This window comes from Ruditapes philippinarum, unplaced genomic scaffold (assembly GCF_026571515.1).
Source record: "Ruditapes philippinarum isolate M1 unplaced genomic scaffold, ASM2657151v2 ctg1539_1_1_1_1, whole genome shotgun sequence".
In the NCBI taxonomy this organism is placed as follows: Eukaryota; Metazoa; Mollusca; class Bivalvia; order Venerida; family Veneridae; genus Ruditapes; species Ruditapes philippinarum.
The window spans coordinates 207,439-224,106 of NW_026854519.1; the positions used below are offsets into that span (position 1 = coordinate 207,439).

At 29.2% G+C, this 16,668-nt stretch overlaps 1 protein-coding gene across 6 annotated transcripts in view; it reads right to left on the reverse strand.

Moving 5' to 3' along the window:
* The window catches only part of LOC132740347 (short transient receptor potential channel 7-like), an 80,658-nt gene extending 64,634 nt beyond the window's left edge, over positions 1 to 16,024 (reverse strand). For 3 of the 6 annotated variants that reach the window (XM_060728231.1, XM_060728229.1, XM_060728227.1), the window contains exon 1: positions 15,212 to 16,024. In XM_060728231.1, coding sequence (XP_060584214.1) covers positions 15,212 to 15,249 — 38 coding nt within the window. In that variant the 5' untranslated portion in view covers positions 15,250 to 16,024. The remainder of the gene's footprint in view (positions 1 to 15,211) is intronic. The other 3 variants (XM_060728232.1, XM_060728230.1, XM_060728228.1) reach the window with 1 other exon arrangement.
* Between the last annotated feature and the right edge of the window lie 644 nt (positions 16,025 to 16,668).

The following is a 16,668-nucleotide window of genomic DNA, read 5'->3' on the forward strand; positions in this document are numbered from 1 at the left end:
CGCAAAAAATCATTGTTTTGGTTTAATTTTTTAAAACATTTAAACAAAATTGCGATATAGACCTACGGTTAATTTTTTCACTTGACATTTAAATCTGTTTTTGTTTGTTTTGTTAGCGTGTTGTTGTTTGCGTGTGTGGTGAGGGCGGGCTTTTCTTTTATTTTTATGCCCCCATTCGAAGAAGAAGGATGTATGTTTTTTTTGTAATTTTGGTTTTTAGACTTTGATACATGTGTTTTTGAAAAATTCATGGACAATAATATTCAAGAAAAATATTAAAATAATAATATTAGCCTTCTCCATAATAGAGGTAAATTCATTCAATATATTTTACAACAGAATTGTTCATTGTTTCTAAACATACATTAATTGAGCCGTGTCATGACAAAACCAACATAATGGGTTTGCGACCAGCATGGATTAAGACCAGCCTGGGCATCCGCGCAGTCTGATCAGAATCCATGCTGTTCGCTTACAGACCCTATAACAAGTAAAGAAACTGATAGCGAACAGCATGGATCCTGATCAACTACGCGGATGCGCAGGCTGGTCTGGATCCATGCTTGTCGCAAACCCATTATGTTGTTTTTGTCATGACGCGGCTCAATTATTTATATTTATATTCATACATTTTTTTCTAACTTAAATCAATGAGTTTTCAGTATTTTGCCTGTTTGAAGTGCTGCTATATATCTCGAGAAATACATTGGTTATTTTAACATCCTGATTATATTCTTATCTAAACTGTTTCATTTACGTTAATCATATAAAATGTGCATACAAACATGCAACGGAATCTTAATTAAATTGTTCGTGAAAACAACTTTATATATCTAACAGTACCTAACGGGAAAATCACCAAACACCTATTTTTAATAAAACATATCGCAAGACATGGAATGCATAAATATCAAAAATTAGGACCTAAACACACACATTTTTTTGTTAGCATTTGTTCCTTTTTGCGAGAATATGACCGCGATAAGGGAAAGCTTACTTAAAGTTTCTTCTTTTATTTCAACCCTTTTTCAAATTTCCGAATTTAATCTGTGTGATAAAACATTATACTACTTTAAACTGAAGTAAAAATATCTGCATTTGAAACATTTTTGTATATCTTTCAGAATTCGGAAATAAAACTACAAAATAACTCGTGTCATGAAAGCATGCTCATAACCTCTAAAATAAACCGAACATCAAATGCAAAGCAACTGTCAAAGAATGACTATAGAAATCACCAGAAGGGGGCACACTCGAAAACTTATTATCAACAATATCCGAGTAAGCATTATAACTTTTACATGACAGGCAATTAAGAATATGCAACGGATTAAACCCAAATAGACTGAAGTAGTTATCGGGAGGTATGATAAAATTATGAGACTTTCCTTAGAAGTTTTAAGCATATACATTGATTGATCAGGCAATTTTCAGCTAGAGTAAACATGCAGCTGGTAAAGTTGTAACATTACAAATCCTTGTAAAGCGTTAAATACATAATGAGCAAGAAAATTATTCCATTTTTCTCACGTGTTACTATGTTTAACAATGCTTTTATATTGATTATAGATCATATGATTTGGTTAATAATTACGGAAATAATCTCTTTTTGAAATGTATTATGAAATTCGCAATAAATGACGCCAAGCAAAACGTTATCGCATCCGATTTTGATAATTATTATTTTGTTGATGACGTAATTTAGAAAATAACGAAAAAGATAGTGTATACTCTATGGAAATTGTTTTACTTATTATATAAACAAAAAATCAAAAGAGGTGAATAGCTGTAATTGTTTTAATATTTTAATGCAATCATAACAGGTTGCTAAACAGGACTACTTGGTCGGTGCTTGGGACCGAGAGAGATGTTTCACAATTACATTATATTACACTATTACAATATATCATTAACAGACCGATTATGTAACTTTCATATGAGTATGTGGTTCTTGTTGCATCCGAGAGATCTTTAATTTTGAATATTTTGTAAGCATTAACATTGCCTCGCATAAACAAACTCAATAAAATTGAGTTTTGATTGATTTTATAAGATTGTCCTATTACAAGATTTTGTATTTATCATAGTCATTTCAACGTTTTATTGTTAGAAATAATAGTATTATGATATATTTTAGGTCACTTGGAATCATCTTTACAAATACTTTGAGTGTTAGGGATTGAATACTATTTTAGATTGTGTTATACAGAGGCTGGTGGTAATTTATCATGAACGAAACTCAATTAATCCGAGTCTGTGGGTTTTAACTACCTGCTTTGTTTTAACTACTCTGGAGTAATTTAAATTTGAGTGTCCTGATTTAAGCTAACTTTCACTCGAAAATAGATATAAACATTGCAAATAATTTATTTGGAAGAAAACTTCTTTGGAATGGTGTTTTTGTACAATTTTAGATTAAAGCGTTTCTTTGAATAAAAACTAACAGAAATTTATTCATTAAATTTTACTTACGAAATAAATATAAATCAAATTGTCAGGTGTATTATTGTGTACTCAATTTAACTTGGAAGAATGTATAATGGAATTTCAATTATACAGTAAGATTGGAAACTGTTTGTGATGATATGTTCCGAAACAATGAATCTATTATTCATGTTATCGTCCGTGTTACAGTATGATAAAGATGTAATAAACTGTTTGGTAAAGTCAAACAATAAACATTCGGTTTAACTAATGAAGAAGATGTGTTTATAAGATATTAACGTATCATTGTTATACAAAGCATTCCAGGTGGCATAATTTTACAGACGTTAACATCTTATTATGATTTTTTATTATATTTGCAAGAAGATATTTCACAGCATATGGAATTGTCATTGAATGCGCTGGAATTATTAAAGACTGCAACTGTGCAACTGTTTAAATGATAAAATTAACCGCACCAATTCAATGATATATCTCAACTTCTAGCATTCTCTACAGAGAATTTCCAAATACTTCTCACTGTTACAATGATACCTACATATTTTAGATCATAAATTCCACATAGCTTCATATTTAAACGAAAAGCCACAAATGTCTGTGGAATTATGGTGGAGATTTGTAATGTCTAGAGGGTAATTTATTAACAGTTTTGAAATTCATGATGTTCCACTTTTCATCATAGTGCTTACCTTTTGAATGAAAAGTTTAATTAACTTTTCTCCTTTGTTTAAGTTTTATTGAGTCAAAATGTGTAGTTATCACGCAATTATTCTGAGCATGCATTCACGCTAGACGAATCGCCTGCAAGAAGGAAAGCATATCTTAATATTTCATAAATAAATATGCTCTAATTTGTAATGTTCAGTAAGCCATGAAAATCATTTACCCGCCAAATGTCCTTTAAAAAGCATAGCTGAGCAAATCATTTACTTTACAACTGATCTGACTTCATATTTGTGTCGCATCAACACAGTATTTGTCGTATGTCAACTTTCCTGTTTTACAGGAGAAGAAAGAGCTCGATACATTATTTCAGACCCGAACGGGCACCTGAGTAGAAACACCGACTTTCCGTTAGCTACCTGGATAGCTTCATCGCATGAATGAATCAAAGTACCTGTCGGGATTTGAACCAAAAGCGATGAGGGACAGGTGGTTTAAAGTTAACGACCTAAACCAATTAGCCGGGGGCGCCGAACTGACGTCATGTAAGTCAAAGATAAACAAAACATGTTTGCGTAAAGAGAGTGTCAAGTTAAGCTATGTAGTAATACATAATCTTGTTAAATTCTTTCGTCTGGCAACTACTAACCATTCAATATATTAAAAAATATAGAATAATATATGACTCCCCTTCTATCCAATCCGCATCCATGCTGATTTTATTGATTCAAACTATTCATTCCCTCTGAGTTCGCTAGCATAACCACTTTTATTGTCTGGTAATATTCGTATACATAAGTGTACATGATCATAAATCTTCACCTATAAAACGTTTATTGAAGTGATCATCTTTAGAAATGTTGAATTCAATTTCACTTATTAAAATGAAAACGAAAGATACAATTTTAACATAATTCAATTTATCATATTGTCAAAAGAAATGCCAAGTAAACTTTCATTTTAAAGAAGTCTGCTCAGAAACTAAGAAAACAATTATTCACTTCGTATCAGACCTATTTTACAAATGTCTTTTCTTTTATCATAAAACACATTCTTCCCTTCTTAATGAGTGATTTGCATGTCGTCAGCAGAAAAGTTACATTGTATAAAATTACATTGTATAATAGTGATACATGACATCGTAACTACAGTTGGCTTGAACATACAGACACTACGGGTACAGTAATGTTTCATTCCTTAATTATCTTAAAAATTAATTTTAATTTATAAACATTGTTGTTTTCCTAAATTATACAACGACTTAGCATTCTCCTGGTTTGCTAAAATGTTCGTTCAGTTCTAATGTTTTGGCAAAGTTGTTTGAAAAACAAGTACAAAAGATTTCTTTATTGACAAATGTCAATATCCGAAATCCTGGCATTACGAGTATAACAAAACTTTGCACACGTAATACATGAAAATGAAGTAAAGCAAAAATATGATTACACGTGAATACAGTTTTATTGCAATTGTTTAAGCAAAATAAACAAATGATTTGAAATTAATTGTTCAGATGAAAAACGGTTTAATACAAACAATTCCCAGTCATTTCAATCCTATATATCAATAACGAGTAAGAAATTAATTTCAACGTTTATCAATTAACTGTGATTGGAATTGTGGTGGTAATTATGTTTAACTTGAAAATGTGTAAGTATTTGTGCTTATTAACAAAATTGTTGTTTGGTTAAGAGCCAAACAATTGACCAATCAAAATATCAAACAAATATCAATCATCAAATTCAGAAAACTATATATTACGTAGTAATATCAACATATTACAACATAAAACTATGAAACAACGTAAACCTATAAATGAGACAATAAAATTATGACATTATTTTCATTTTTAAAACGTATTCTATAAATTTACAGTAACACTTTATTCACGCCTCTTTAATCAAATCAACTTTAGTTTCAAAACGAGGCAAGTCTAGCATTTGACATGGAGATAAAAGTGTGAATACTCAACTGGGGAACACGATTACAAATAATTGAGACATGTTAGAGATATGTTGATTAATGATAAACATGCTCCGGTGTCATAACAGACATCAATAAACCCCATAAAATGATGTATGAAGGTGAAAACTTATCAGTCTGAAATCATACAGAAAAGTCTAAGCACATATCATGGATTTTCTTTTTTTCATCACTATAACGACAACTATGTTTTTAATGAACATGCATTTTACGTTCATTTACAGACTAATTAAATATCGCGAGTAGTTTTCATTTTTAGACTACGAAAATTATCGTTTTAAAGTTTGTTTTGAAGCTACACTTCTTTAGACTCAGAAATGAATAATTGTTTGTTTGAGGTGTCCGTAATGAAGTTATAAAAAAGTAACAACACAAACCAATACCGATGTTTTTCTTGTTGTTTACTTTATTTTCTTTTTCTATTGTTTTTTGTGTTTTTTATTTCCTTGTTGGTTTCCTTTTTGTATCTTTTTTAAATTTTTTCGTTTGTTATGTGCATAAAGGAAATGTTATGTAACTTATTATATACAATCACGATTAAAGTGTCATTGCTTGTGGAAAACTATGAACCAGTTTAATGCTTTTCACATTATACCTCGATATCTTAACACAAATCATTATCTGCCTTTGTTCTCTTGGCTCTCGTTTAATTTGGAATTCTTTCATCTCACAGCAGTTTTTCCTATTATTTGACAAAATTTGTCACTCACAATTATATTTTTTGCAAATATATTCATTCTTCTACTTAGGTTTGTTTTTGCTTTTCGTTTTTGCTTTTTGATTTTTTTTACTTTTTGATGGTCTTTCATTACTGTCTCTGCTAATATGCTTATTTTTTGGTTAGTGTATTTTCTTTCATATGTATAACTTCAGAATTTAAGGCACATTATACTTTAAAACATCGTATTTTTTTACTTCTTTAGAAATATCAAACATATTTGGTATTGTATATGTATATATCTAACTGTATATATTTTGAAAATAAAGATAAATGTCTAAACTAAATGTCAAACATGTGTTGAGTAATATTTTAATAATGGATTAAGAACATGTTAGATGTTTAACAACTAAAGAAAGTAGGACTGAAATGCAGTAATGTGTCGTAAAGGTAACAAAATGTAAAAAAGTAGTATTTTGACTTCCATACAAAATACTTATTCACTATAATTATACCAATTGCCAACAGATCAAAAGTAACGAAGATAATCATTCATATGGCTAATGGGTACTTTTACCAAAAATAAAAAGTTTTACATAATAAATGCATATAACATTGACTAACATACGTTTCGAAGAACGTAAATATCTTTATTTGAAAATATGTAAATAATATTATAAAAGTATCTAAATGAATGTAAAAATGTCATAGACGTATTTCCTACGTACGTAAATGAAATACATGACTAAGATATTAAGAGTGTTATAATGAACGAACGCTCAAGAGGTTTGGATTCTATACCGAAAAATACAATATCATACATGATGAACAGTTGGTCTTTATTTTTGTCAGTATAAAATCTAAATGCATACTGAGCATTGTAAGAACAAGTATCTCAGATTTTTTTCTGGCATACTTGAAATAAAATATGAGGGAAAACCTCAACCAGCGAGAGCTATATTCACGAAACAAAGTCCCTGCAATAGTACCCAATAACATGTGGGTAAGGCACTCACTCAGAAGGGAAACGAAGAAAACGCAAGGCACAAGGGAAGGACATGTCGAATCATTTGTAACCTATGTTAAACGTAAATGCACTTGTAACTTTAAAAGTATCAGACAATGAATAACCAACAAATTATTAACATAATTGTATGTAAAACTGTACAAAATGAATGTCACGCATTCATATTACTAGAAATGGAATATCACTCATGAACAATGTATACAGAAAAGAGTTACTGAAAATCTCAAAGTTTGTTAATCCAAACTATCTTTGTAAACCTATCATTAAAGTGAGATTTAATCTGATATCTGTAAAACACAATGATTTGAAATAATAAAAAAACGTAACAAAAATCTACAAATTTTGAGCATTTTATATCGCAGTTACTTTAATATCTCTAACATTTAATTGGGAGACGATATAAAACATAAAACGAGAGTTTCAAAGCAAACTGAAGTAAATATCGACATGTAAAATACAGTTGTAGAGATTTCGTCTGAGAAGTTCTAATCATATACATTAATCGATCAAACAATTTGTAGCAAGAGTAAATATGCTATTAGTGCAAACTTTAATTCCAAAATCCAAGATAAGAGCTGAATACACACATTCTTTAAATATCACCATATTCCACTAGAATATATTTCATTTTTCTCACATGCCCTAAAGAAATAAATCAATGGTTTTTATAATTAAATAGCTAGAATAATGCATAAATAAACCTCATAAAATAAATTTACAATGTAAATTGATAATTGAGTATATATGTATTTTATTAATTTAAAACTTGATTTTTTAAACAACAGTCTCTAGAAAGAGATATCCAAATCAACACCCAGAACTACAAATGAATAATCAGACTATTACTGAAGTTTCTGACCACAAACATCTTGTAGTTTCAATTTCGAATGACTGCACATGGCACTCACATATAGATTATATAACAAATAAAGCATGGAATAGGGTAAATATTATGAGAAAACTTAAATTTCGCCTAGATAGAAAATCAGTAGAGACTATTTATACCTTTTTCAATCGTCCATTACTTGAATATGCTGACGTTATACGGGGCAATGCTACAAATTGTGAACAAGAAGAACAAAATCCAAAACAAATGTGCTCGTATTGTTTACGGATGTACAAGACTTGTTTCACTCGAACATCTTTTGAAATAAACTGGGAATCTCTCGAAGAAAGACGATATATTTATAGGATGATCTTACTTTTTAAAATTCAAAACAAACTAGCTCCAGATTATCTTTTCTCAATTCTCCCAATAACAACAAATGACAGGTACAACCTTAGAAATATTGACAACATTCCTGGTATGTATATGCCAGAACAGCACTTTATTTTAACTCATTTTTATTTTTACTGCAATAAGAGAATGGAATAATCTTCTACATGATGTCCGCAACCTTCCAACTCTATCATCATTCAAACACAATTTTATGAAAAACAACGACACACGCTTAACTATAATTTTTCTGGTGAAAGAAAACTTCAAGTTCTTCATATAATACAAGAATTCGAATAAAGTGTAGGTCTTTAAACTACAATGTTTTTGAAGGCATAACTGCATCATCTATATGTCTTTGTGGCCAAATAGAAAATAGCTTTCATTTCTTCTTCGTGTGTACACAGTTTGACACAGCTGGACAAAAGTTACTTCGCAATTTGAATAATGTTGACATGGATTTAAATGTTCTACTTCTAGGCAACCCAGACCTTTCTGACTAAACTAATGACATTTTTTTCACAAGTACACACTTACATCCAAGAGACAAAAAGATTCATTTAACACCCAAACACTTAATCATTTTATTTCTATACTTGAGACACCTCATTATAAATCTTTCCCCTTCTTCAATACCTTTTCATCTTTCTGTGTTATTTTCAAAAACTATTCTATTTTGTATGTTTATATTAATATAAATTAATGTTAATTCGAACCAATAATACAATTATTCTAATTGTATTCGATGGAACATGTACTATAATTCTTGAAACATTTAAACACATATCAGATTCTGTGATTTCTGTTTTCTAATATAAACTCAAAATATTTATTTTGTATTATATTCGTCACAGATTATTAATTATGTAATGATTTAAGCGCCTATTATATGTCAATTACTCACTAAGGAGAAGAATGTCATAAGACACGTTGCCTGTTTTATAAGAATATTTGAATTGCTCTGTGTAAATTGTAAATTATAACATGTATATATATTCTGAGAAATAAAATATGTTTAAACTAAACTAAACAACAAAACAATAAATAATTGCCTGCCATTCTTTAACACTCTTTAAAAGTTGACATAAGGTTGTAAATACTTTTTGTTTGAAACAGCTAGAAATTAAACTTAATAAATATCTAGAAAATATTATCAATGAATGTATATATTTGGAGACACAAAAAGATATATAAAAAAACACAAAAATAACCTTTAGAGAATGATATCAATATATTTCACAACCATAATGATACAAAGTTTAGAAGGCGTAAAGCTAAAAAATGGCAAGCTAATGTACCTGTACACTCACATTTTCTACCGTATGAAAGAGTATTGCTTTTTCTCAAAAATATCTTTGTTATATGACATATATAAATTATGTATGAAAATAAAACATTACCCGACAGTTTGTTCAATAGGTTTGTTTTGCACGTACGGAATGGCTTCATTTGAAATTCATCAACCTAATTCCTTGAATTTATTCAGGCATTTTCGCATGATTTTAATTAACAAATATACAAGATATCCTTTGGATTACACGCCTTAAAACCTATACATGCTACAAGTAAGTAGGTAAGTGTATTATTGTCCAAAACTTGAGATTTGTCATACGTATCTTAAAGAACGATAGTATAATATCACATTTAGAAACTATGTCTGCATGTCTTGTTATCGAGCGAATCTAGACATTAATACATTTACTTTAACTATGTAATGCTTTTTCTCTAAAAACGTTTACAGACCTGAATCACCTAGAGCTTTTTATAGCTCTACATCGATCTGATGACTTTATATAATACTTCAAGACGAGAAGTTTTTTTCATCATTTTAAACAAATAAAATAATTTGTATTAATGAAATTGATTTTACATTAAAAATTTTCGTAAACGGAAACAAATCTTATAAAGCCTTAAAAGTGTTACATTAAAGCAGATCTAGGGAGTCAAAATGTCTTTGAAATATTGCTCAACCTCGACACCAAAGGAAATTCGTGGAGCTAGTGTATGTCGTAAATTAACAATGCCGCTGAATCTAACAATTTGGTTTCTTAGATGTACGTTCTTTGGAATTACTATAGAGCTTAAATATGATATTTAATGTTGACATAATCTTTTTTTCTAAGAATAAAGCAATATTTACTTTGGTTACTAAACTTTATTTATTTGGACTGGTATATAACTAGTAAAAAAATAATGGCTCGCAAACAGCCGCCAAAATGTTAACCTATTTACAGAGATAGGTCACCAAACGTAAACTGATATTAATGTACATTAAATGAAAGAAACATTTTTTAAAAAATCCTTTAGTTATATTTGATAAGTTTACTGCTATTCATATCAAGGTTTATTCATCTTTAGGAAATTGAAACTCATATCAATTGCAATAACCCAATGTTTATAATTTAATATCATTTTTGTTTCTTTCATCTTTCATTTTTATTACGAAGTGAGGTTTATATATTTTACTTCGTAAATATTGTTATATAATATAATATAATTATATATGCTCTAATTCTCCATTAAGGTATAGAGAGAGTCTTGCATCATGCAATGGGTCTTTAAAATTCACACAAATTGACGCATGATGTATTCATTGTCTTAAAACCCAACTAACTTATATACATAAATAACATAACAAGAAATATTATTATAATTTTCAGAAGGATAGAAAAAAAGATGTTGAAGCCTTTGATTTACAAAAAAAATCTCAAAAGTATCATTTTATTTTCTGCCAGGTAGAGATGTGTTTTTGTGAACTGATTCTGTATGTGAAATAAACATTGTTTATTAAACCACAAACAAGACAGTTATGCGTAGAACGAGCACATATGAAGCATTGATATCAAGAATAATCACAGGTGTTTTGGGAAACATTACAGGAATGTATAAATACAATAACAGAGTCTGGATGACCTAGGAGCCTTTATGTTTGTATATATCAGTGTTGCTACTAACATATAAACAAATAACAGCATCTAAAACAATACGATATAAAATATAAATATTGATCTACAAATTTGAAGACATCTGTATAATGCATTATAGTTACAGAGAAAAAAAGAAACACAAAGTAATCTCTTATAATTTGGTTGACTGGTTTTTTCTAGTACATAGATGCTGATCATATTATAACGTGGATTACAGTCAATCTTAATCATATTCAGATGAAAATAATGAATATAAAAATAATCGAACCAACACTCTTTGCAAAAGAAAAATATTTTATTTTCTATCGACATAATATATTGTAGATATCTTAAATGATCCCTTCACAGCGAAGACATTTTAAAAGACTTTTTTGTACAAATTAGTAATTTAGGTCTACTAAAACTAAGTTATAGTTTAAATATTCACGAAAAGATCCTTAATAAAAATAAGGCATCTAAGAAAACATCAACTTAGAAATCATACTTATTTAGTACAGTGTGCAAAATATCTCTTCAAAGATTTTCCTCTTTGCCTAATAAAAAGACATTGCGTGAGCCATCTTATACGTCAAATGTGCCATTTTTGTTCACTAATCTAGTTTAGATTGAGAGAGATATATCTTTTGTTATTCACTTGATGTGGTTTTATTGGTTTGGTTATCACAAATGGCAGAAAATACACATCAAATGAGAATAGTTTGTACCTAACTAGTACTATTTATTAGGTCAAGGACATGTCAAGAATTTGTAAATAAACATATTTACGTCGTCAATATTTACGTGTGGTTGAGCCTTATAAGGTGCTCTACAAAAATGTGGAATATAACTTTAGCATAAATAAGATATTCTCATTAATAAGATTTCATTAGGCAAAATGATATAGGTTATAAAATTAAGTTTGTTATCCTACAAGTGCTTTATCTTTTTAAAGATCATTTTTAAAAAAAAATATTTAGTGTACCTTGAACTAAAATATGATGTGATTATTAGAGACTGTTCAATGTCACCACTGAATAAAATGATTGATTGGATACAATAAAACTCATTGGTTTGAAACTTTTTGTGAATAAAGTTATTATAATCATGTTCTTTAAGTCTGTTAATCATGGGATGTTAGTTTTCTGCCAATCTGTTAAATATAGAACATTAAAAAACTTTATTATGGCCTTAATTTATAAATAGTGTTTAAGGAGTTTAAGGCGTCATATAAACGATAGTACTGTATAGCTCAATCCTAGTATTCAATTACTTCCTTCATAAACAAATTCTTATCATGTAATCACTTGTTATTGCGATTTACGACTTTTTATTGATTACAACCTATCAAGATCCTAGGTTAAAGTGATGTCACTACTTCTGGTCGGTTTTAGCAAAAATAAAGTTGTCCAGGCAATAATGCCATGCTCTATTAGTCACGTGTCATTAATCAACCCAATACCGTTCAACAGTTATCCGTGTGTTCGGAGACGCCAGTTACATTATTCGATATGATAAATAGCTGAGTTTCCTTTGATACCTTTCTCAGTCCTGTTTTATTGTAAATCATCATACAGATTGAACAAAGTTTTATTTCGAGACTTGTACGCATATAACAAACATAGAAAAATATTTTACAGATCATTTGATGTGCAATTAAGTAAAAAAATGCAAAAATGAAGAAAGAGTTGGGTATTCAAAACATCGTATTTACTGACAAAATTTCATTGTTGGAAATTCGAAGTATTTTTATGAATTAAAATAATAATACACATGCAAAAGTAAAATAAGATAAGGTTAAACTGGGAACGAACTATATTTCGCTATTTACTGAGTTTTGTAGACCTACACAAAGAGCATTACATTATTTCTGAAGTGTTCGATAGATGGAGGCGGTTACATTAATTTTTGTCATTTTTCTTCTGAAATTTACATTAACCATCTTTAATTGTATTGTTATATGAAGAAAAGTATCCAAGGAAGAATAAAGGTCCAGACTGTTAATGAAAAAATAAGCAAATATTTCACAAATGTTTCTGCAATTCCGTCTTCAAGTATTGCATTTGCAGAATTATTTTCTATCAGATTGTATAATTTCTGATATAGTTCAGATAATTGTCTAACGTCTTCAGAAAGAACGCTGACTGCCCTGGTGATTTGCCAAACCTTTACAAATGTCGATTTCTTTCACAAATGTGTTTATTACAAAATTATAACGTGACCCTTGATTAGAAGCAGTGAAATAGCAGATAGTAATTAAGAAATTTGATGTCCTTAGTTAGTTTAAAAGATTATTTAATTTTTGTACTTTTTAATTTCTATGTAACGTATAATTGAATAGCAATTTCATATATCATTTAAAAACATATTGATTTGATAACATCCAATGTTAAACTCACGTGATTGCAAACGATTTATTCTTATAAGCCACTGTAATATCATTTACAAAGTTAGACATTTTGTTTTTCGATACCAGGAAACTTGACATAAAAAAACCAACAATACTTATATCTTTGGAGCCCAAGCCGCAATTTCGTTCAAACTAAGTAATATTGAATTTTCACTAGATTTATTTACATATTCAAATTGTTTGATATAGCTTACGGTTCAAGTTACACCCTATGATACAGGTTTTACCATATCACGTACTATATTTTGGCATATTTACAATATTTCAACAAATTGAATGGATATTAAATAGACAAGCATAAAATTGATCAAGTACTGCATGTTAATAAAGAAATGATGCATGTAAAAATCAGTGCGTACATCTTGCGTTTTTCAAAGCAAATTTACAACTGTTTATATATTGAACTGTCATTTCTAAAAACATTGCCTTCACAATAGCAATACATTCTAATATACAACTGTTTACAGCAAACAGCAGTTTGTTTTTATTTTCCCATTTTGTCATAGGAGTGTTCATTTTCCAAAAAACATTTGGTTTTGAATTAAAGCCAAAATTTGATTTCATATTATATTTTCGTAATAATAAGGTACGTAGTTTTTTCCTAATTGTTAGAAACATTTCATTAAAATTCTATAAAGATATATTTTTTGTACAATAATGCACAGTTTCCATTCAAAACGCAAAATATTCAATCAAATTGCAATGAAAATAAATCAACCGTTCCTGTGATTCGGTATTCAACGAAACGATCTATAGAACTTAATGAAAATATTCCAAAGCATCAAAGATTACATTATGCATGTGTAATAAATGATGTAAGACAAACATGTTTGGTTACATTATAAAATTTCTAATTATGTTGCTAGAACATTGCACACGCACGCCATACACAGTTTAGGCTATGATGTTAAATGGTGCGTTGATCGGAATCAATAATCATGAAAGATGAAGGAATTAATCATCTTAAAATTAAACATGAAAATGGATAAGACAGTTTGTCTCCGAATGTCTGATTTTTTTCACTCCTACTTTAAAAGATGAAATACTTTGTCAATCAAGTCCAAGGTCAGCGAGACAAATTTTAATTAAAGAAAGTGCAAGAAAATCAGGAGGACAAGATGATTTTGTAGTACATGTATTACTTAATTGATATGTATTATAACATATATTTTTGTAATTATGTAATTCAATATCAAAATTAAAAAAAAAAGATGTAGATGATATATTTATGAAGGAATTTTTTATTTGAATATGGTCCAACAAACAACAGTGTGTATGGTAATTGGAAAAAAAGAATAAAATCGCGGAATGTGAGGTAAAATGAACAAAATTAAATGTTTATGCAGCGAACATGTGGTTATTCTAGAAATAAGACATGTTCTGTAGAAACTTTAAATGTCAACTAATTGGGTGAGTTTTGGTTTGCTATTTAAAGTTTTTATGAATTAAAATTATGAAACCATTTCGATTACTTTTTTCACCATAAACAATCGATGTTATTATGGAACATTGCAATGCAACATGCTGCAATCAAAGTCTGCCTATATTATACTTAATTTTATTTTAAATAACTCACTTAAGTCTGTTGAAACTGAACGTGATAAGCCAGTATTAAGTAAGGTCGACATGTGTACATCTGTGCAGTCTGGCCAGTATCTATGCTGTTGGCAGACTTATTTCAATTTTTATTTCAACTTGATATTTCCAAAATTGAAATCGGACAGTTCCAAAAGGTGGAAATGGATAAAGTCCATTTAAGAAAATCAGCTGGTAATAATAAAAAGATAAGCAATCTGATCAATAACAATCGTCAAAATTACAAATATAAAAAAGGATATAGGAATAAAAGAATAATAAAATAAAAAAACAACTTAAAGCTGTCAAAAAAATGTGTAGAAAAACTCACCATTTCTCCCACTCCTCGAGATCTTCCATTATCATCATCTTGTTGAATGTTCTTTGTTGTACCCGCAAATTCCACAAGGCATTTCAACAGAATTTCTTCTGCACTTTTCCAAATTATTTAACGTCGCAAACTATTTATTTGAAATGTCTTCTGTTAAAAGTCTTGGAAGTAGTATTCATTATAAATGTCTTATTATATTTGTCAAACATACTGAGTTCGTTTGTATTATTTTTCTGTTATTGTTGTTGCATTTATTTTTTAGTTTTATCACATTTTTTCTATGAAATAATTTGCATACGTTATACTCTCGTGTCCTTTTTTAAATTAATCATAGTCGTTATAACTATATGAAAATACTATTTCTCAATACTTAGCGAAAGCCTCGGCATTTTTACAGCTCGCACGAACAAGAGTAAAAAAACGCTGCTATTAGAAAATATCTCCGGCATTCATTGATGAGAAAGTTATTTGAACACAGTAGTAGTGAATTAGCTGAGTCGATTTCAAAAACTGTTGCAATAATTAGCCTGCTATACACCGCATCTCTCTTACACTGAAGTAAAATATAATTAATCGTAAATTTATAACGTATTTAATGAATTAATTCGGTATCACTTCTAATTCAGTTCTTAGTTGAAATATGTCATCCGATTACATTTATTAACTTAAATATTAAAAGAAAATCGTAAAAATTCTCAAATTATTTTCACCACAGTAATAAAAATAGCATTTTGTCAAATGTTTATTTAACTTAAATGGTCTGCAAAAGAAAGTCGTTTTATTTTTGAAGAAAAAAAAACACTATTGTCTTGATACTTTGTAGTGTCCACAGCCACCCACGAACCATAAGTGATCATTCTCCTATAATAAACTCATGACCGCCGATATATTTTGCACGCATCTTGTAAGAAAATTGGATTAATTCGAAATCGTTGGCAAGTTAAAGGACCTAAGAATCAAGCATAGCGGACGAGAATCGATTAGTCAAATTGCAATCTTAGAGCAATTTGTTGTGAAACCTCTCGACGCTGTTTGCTTTGTAGGCACGGAATGGCAGTCGGGATTAAACCTTGTGTCATAAATACGTTCTTGATCAAATATTGTTGAGAGGGGAGAAACGATCGCTTAGTTCTCAAGTAATATGGCAATTTATGTTATAGATATGATAAAAATGGCGCGTTCCAGATAAAAAAGCCCTTATTGCAGTAGACTATCCGTAATGTCGTACTTAGATCATTTGTAATGTTTCTTATACAAGTAAGATCAGAGAACATTTACTTTTCATAGCTTTCTTTGCTAGTTGACGTTACAACTCACGATGCTTCCTTTTTTTCTTTTCTGTCTTAACATGATATCTTTGGAGTCATTTTTAATCGTAAAACAAAAACCCTTTTATAAAAATTGTTAATTATGGTTATTTATGTAAGACGGGGACAAATGAAATAGATAATTCAGTT